General features: G+C 21.8%; 1 protein-coding gene across 1 annotated transcript in view; it reads right to left on the bottom strand.

The window, feature by feature from the left end:
• Positions 1–796: 796 nt before the first annotated feature.
• Positions 797–6,000, bottom strand: part of LOC134834125 (ubiquitin-like protein 3) — a 30,404-nt gene continuing 25,200 nt past the window's right edge. Inside the window, exons 3-4 of the mRNA XM_063848675.1 lie at positions 1,459–1,623; positions 797–1,013 (exon numbers count right to left, since the gene is read on the bottom strand). Of these exons, the coding sequence (XP_063704745.1) occupies positions 949–1,013; positions 1,459–1,623 (230 nt within the window). The 3' untranslated portion in view covers positions 797–948. The remainder of the gene's footprint in view (positions 1,014–1,458; positions 1,624–6,000) is intronic.

Genomic DNA, 6,000 nt, shown 5'->3' with positions numbered 1-6,000 from the left:
AAAATATTTTTTATATTTTAAAAAATATTTAATAATTAAAAATAATTTTAAAATTAATTTAAAAAAATTAAATTTTCTTAAAAAAAATTAAATTCACTATCAAAATTATTTTGTAAATTTTTTTTAATATATAATGGTGACACATTCTGGGACAAAAAAGTAAAATTTTTCAGTTCTGCGTCACACGACAGTCACATACATCATATATAACTTGTTCTTCTTATTGAGTTTTTTTTTTCATTAAATTCTGTTTAAATATTTATTAAGTGTTGTAAGTATTAAATTTTTTTCTTTTCAAATAAAAGCACATAATTGAACCATATTTTTTGTCTGAGTATGTAGTGTTGGTTGTTGTGTATAATCATAATATATATTTTTATATAGAGTTTCAATAGAAGCGGTTAAATTGTTATAATTTGTCTAGACTATTAGTTTTAATTATTTTTTATTGTTTTGAGAAGATAAATAAGGAATTTGATATTTTTTTCATATACATTCATTTTGATAAAGATAATTTATTTTTTTTTTATTATTTTTCGCTAAAAACAAGAAATATTTATTTATTTTTTTTTTTTACTAAAGTTTCATAAAAATAGATTTTTTTCTAATAAAATTTAATTTGTACAACGCATTTACAAGGAAGAGTAAGTAAGTAAGTAAGAAGTTGAAATAACAAAAAAATTTCGAATTCAATTATTATTAATGATATATAATGCTTTTGTTTGTTTTTAATTAAAAATTTTCATAATTAATGATAATAATCTTACTTATTAAATCTCTCGGTTTTTTTGTGTTGAATTTCAATCAATGAGAAACGACGACCGCGCGTGTGTTAAAAATTTTTATTAACTAATAGAAATGTTCTTCTTTAATTTTTTTTTGTATATATTCAATATATAGAAAAATATTTATAATTACAACGATTTAATTAATTTTATTTATTATCAATTACAATATGCAACAAGTACCGGAACAACATCTACTGGATCCACCTTTACTCTTTTGTCTCTGATCTGAAAATTTTTTTTTAATCGTTAGAAAATATTTTTTTTAAATATTAAATAAATAAATATTTAAATTAATTAATATATAAATTAATTTTTGACAAAAAGTTATTAAAAAAGATTTTATTTTGAAAAAATATAATTAATATGCCTTATCATTGCATAAAAATATTTGAACCAAAAAATGCAAAAATCTTGAAATTATTAAAAATATAATGAATATCCTTTATTATTATAGATAAGAAAATTGTTTTTAGTGGCCAATTATTTACTTTTTTTAATGAAGAAATATTTTTAAATAAATTTTTTTATTCGATTTTTCTCAGTTTGTTAAAAATGTATATTATTTTATCCTTTTTTTTTTATTTTAAATATTTATTTTTTCATTTATTTTTTTTTATTTATTTTTTATTTATTTATTTATTTTATTTTATTTTTTTTTTGATAAACTCACCTTGAGAATTAGGCTCGGGCAGATTATCACGTGGCACCAAATGCATAACTGTCGTTTTACCTAGCGGTAATCCTAGTGCACCTAACGTTACATTACAATGTAAGAATCTACCTTGGTATATTAGTCTTAAAATTTCTGCTTTTGCGACAGCTTCGGATTCCCAATCTGCAAGGAAATAAAGTGGAGAAAAAAGAGGAATTAATAAAAATGTCGATTAATTTAATAGGATTTATCAAAGTCAAGGATCACGCTCTTGTTTAAGCATTCAACACATGAATGGCGTGTCGTAATATTTTTTTCTTGTTTCTTTTATGGCGATGACGACAATGATGATGGAAAAGATAAATATAATCAAATAATAATTTGTACCGAGAAAAAAGACGGGGAAAAAATAGAGAAAAAGAGGAAAGCTGCTTACAGACGATCGATATCTTTTATTAGACAATTGAAGAATGTTTTTCTTTTTGGTTTGTAAAAGTTTGTCGTTTTGCTGCAAAGATAGATCAAAGAAGATTTTCTTTTGAAATGTGTGTCAAATTACTAATCATATTATCGTTCAAGGTATTACTCGAAGAGTTACGTTTTGCACTCAATAATTGTAATTTCTTCGAAAAATGGATTCAAATTAAACCAGATTTAAAAAAAAACCTTGAAAGCAAATAATTAATTTATTTGAAAACAAAATTTTATTTAAATGTTAAAAAAAAATTAAGACGATTTTTGATTTTTGGCAACCCTGAGTTCAAGAAATTTTTAGTTAATTCTAAGAAAAATTATTTTCAAGAGAAAAAGCATTAATTCAGCCTTGAAAAAATGTTTTTGAAATATTTTCCCTTGAAAAAATTAATTTTACAAAAAAAACCTGTAAAAAATTGATAACAAATATTTCATTTGAGCAAATTTGGCAACCCTGACAATTTTAATGTTTTTTAATTATTTAATGTTCAAATTAAATAAATTAAATTAAATTAAATTTAATTTTGTTAAAAAAACTCTAATTTGGCCTATGAAAAATGAAATTTCTAATATTTTTCTTAAAAAAAGTATTTTAAATAAAGAAACTTTGATAAAAAAAATAAATAATTCTTTTTAGGGAAAATTTGGCAACCCTGAGTTTCCGCAATTTTTAGTTATTTCGTTGGAAAATAGCCAATTTTTATTTAATCTGCTAGTTTTTTTTTTATCTTGGGAGCTTTAGTTAATATTTCTTCTAATATTTTTTTCTTAGACGATAACCTATTTTTTTGTGAATTTGGCAACCCTGAGTATTTTTATTTGTTTAAAAATTATTTTGTTAAAATAAATTTGTTAAAAAAAGCTGTAGTTAAGTCTCAAAAATAGTTTTTTTCAATGGTTTTCTCTAAAAAAAAAAATTTACATTACAAAATCCAAACAAAAATTTTGCAAATTTTTTTTTAATGGGAAATGTGGCAACCCTGAGCTTTTTCTTTTTTTCAAAAACTATTTAGGCTAATAAATATTATTTCTAATTTTTGTTTTTAAACAAATTTTACACAAAAGCAACTTTGATACAAATTGATTTAAAAAAAATGTTTTTTGAAAAAATATTTGGCAACCCTGTTTAAAAATCTCTTCAAAAATATTAAAATTAAAAATCTAGTTGAGATTCAGAAAACTATCTGCCAGTTCATTAAAAATAATAATATGAAAATTAAACTTTTTATTTTGAAATTTTCAATAATCAATAATCATGAACAGGGTTGCCAAAAATCGCAATATTGATATAAAAAAATAAAAAAAGCTTATATTTTATTAAAAATTAATCAAGAAATACATTAATTTCTATAAACGGACTGATTTTTGTAAATTAAAAATTTACTTAATTTTCTAAAAAAAATCTAATTTTGTCTTTAAATCGCAAAATTATCAAAATCAACCTGTAAGAACGTCCAATCGAGCAAAGGCAAGTGAACTGCAGTAAGTACAAGTTATTGCCAGGCAATTCATTTCCTTTCATTTTTCTCTCTGTTTTTTCGTCTTCTAGAACGTTCATTACTTTATCTTTATGTATGACTTCCTCGCAGTCCTAGTTTTCATTTCCACCCATATAGCAATGCCATCAAATGACTAACATTAGCACAAAATAAAAACTAAACAAAAAAAATATTAGCAATAAATAATCACGAAGTGCCCCACCTACAAGACACTCCATTACCATACGCCGCGCGCCTCGCATTGACTCAACTTACGCTTGTGTAGGCAATTTTTATTTATATTTTTGTTGTTGTTGTTGTTAGTTTGCTCTCTCTTGCAATAATAATGGTGATCATGAGTGGTCTAGTCATATATAAGGGCGATTATTTCGCTGATTCCTCTTTCTTTTCATTTTTATTTTATTTTTTAATAACGGACACTTTTTTTGTATTTTATTTTATTTATACAACTGACAGAAACGTGCCGCAAATTTTGCTTCATTGTTACCTATTTTTTTATATTTTTCGTGTGACGAGCATTTTGTGACAGTGAAACACGTTCACTGAGCTTTATTTGTATCTCTTTTTTTGTTTCCTCGGGCAACGAATCAGCAAAAAATAGGAAAGAAATTTCTACTCGGAAGTGGTGACTGAATCGTTGCGAAAAAAAAAGGATTTTAGATTTATTTATGAGTTGAAGCGACGATGTCAAAGAAAAAAGAAAGGAAAATAATAGAAAAAAGAGAAATAACGGAGGATGAGTGCAATTTCAATAAAAACCTTTGATCCATTAAATATTGACGATGTTAACGACGACGACGGCGGTGATGATGATGACGATACAAAGACAAAAAGTTGCCATTACACGAAAATTTTCCACTAAATGACAAATCACTTAGCGATACCATTAAATTTATCTTACGGAAAACACTTTCCATCACACATGTACGCAGCAGTGACGTAGCTGAGAAGAATTTTTCCCTTTGTTTCAAAATTAATGAATTTTTTATTGGGGATCAGACCATTTGAAAAAGACATTTTATGAATTACATTTTATTTTGATGGACAAAACTTTGACAGTTTTTTTGAAAAATTAATTCTAAAATGAAAATTATGTTGAAATTAACATAAATTGAGTCCGAAACGTAATTTAAAGTAATTTTAGGATTATTTGAGAAAATAATTCTTAAAATAAAAATTTAAATTATTTTTTTAATTAATAAATTATGAATTTAATTTAATATAAATTAGAATTGATTATAAATAAATTTATTTAATTTTTTTAAATTTAAAAATATTTTTTTTTAAATTTTAAATATTTTTTTTTAATTTTTATATTAATTTTAATTTAATTAATCAATTATTTTTTTATAAAAATAAATGTCTAAGCAAATTATGAGGGCATTTATTTGAAAAAAAAAATATTAATATTCAAATTTTTCTGTATGTTTAAAAAAAATAAGCGTTTTCAAATTTTTTTTTAAAATTTTAATTTTTTTTATTATTTAAATTAAATTATTTAATTTTAAAAATTTTTATAAATTAAAAAAAAAAAATTAAATTTATTAAAAAAAAATCTTATAAAATTGAAAAATTAAAATTTTAATTTTTTTTAATTTTAAAATTTATATAAGATTTTTTTATAAATTTAATAATTTTTTTTAATTCATAATAAATTTTTAAAATTTTAAATAATTAATTTTAAAATAAAAAATTTCTTAAAATGTTGAAAAAAATTTGAAAACGCTCCGAAAAGAATTATTTAATTTTTTAAAACATAAAGAAAAATTTGAATATAAACATTTTTCTCAAATAAATGCCCTCAAGCTACTTCCCTGTCAAAAAGCGTACAACAAAGTACATGATAATCATATTTTATATCAATTTTCCCTCCACGGCATCACGACATGAAAATTGTATATTGATAAATTGTTATGACACAATGACACAAATTTAACACGTGCTTTCGTTATTTATTGGTAATGGAGCGACTATGACGACACATTGACGAGATATGTAGTTAAAAATTGTATCGCATTGCGTTTTTGATAAGAACTTGACTTTGACAATAATTGAATAAAAACAAGAGGCAACTGCAACGAGCAAACAAAGTTTCATGTTTCATTCTAAATAATAATTTGTTCAAGAGAGTTAAATGGAATTGTTTGTATTTTATTTCAATGGAAAAAAATATTTCATAATAAAAAAAAAATATAATATCAATGCTTAATTTCAAAAATTATGTAATGTAAAAATTATGTAAGTTCTTTAATTAATTAATGTTAAAATATTTTAATATGTTTTTAAAGCTTTTCAATAAAAAAGATGTTTCTGTCAACTTTATTAAATTTTTAATATAAAATTATTTAATATTCTATTAATTAAATTAATTAAAAACATAATTTTTCAATAATTTATTTTTTTTTATATATTTTCTCATAATAAATATCAATTAAATTAAAAATTTAGCAATTTTAAAATTTTAACGGTCACTTTTTGAATTGACATTTACGAATTTTTGTTTCAAATACGTCAAAAATTTAAATTATTGTTTTATTAATTTTATTTATTATTTAACGGCTCAATTAAAAATTTTAACTTACTTTTT

This window comes from Culicoides brevitarsis, chromosome 3 (genome assembly GCF_036172545.1).
Source record: "Culicoides brevitarsis isolate CSIRO-B50_1 chromosome 3, AGI_CSIRO_Cbre_v1, whole genome shotgun sequence".
Classification (NCBI taxonomy): domain Eukaryota; kingdom Metazoa; phylum Arthropoda; class Insecta; order Diptera; family Ceratopogonidae; genus Culicoides; species Culicoides brevitarsis.
Note: the sequence above shows the minus strand (reverse complement) of the source record. Positions and strands in the feature narration are given on the sequence as shown.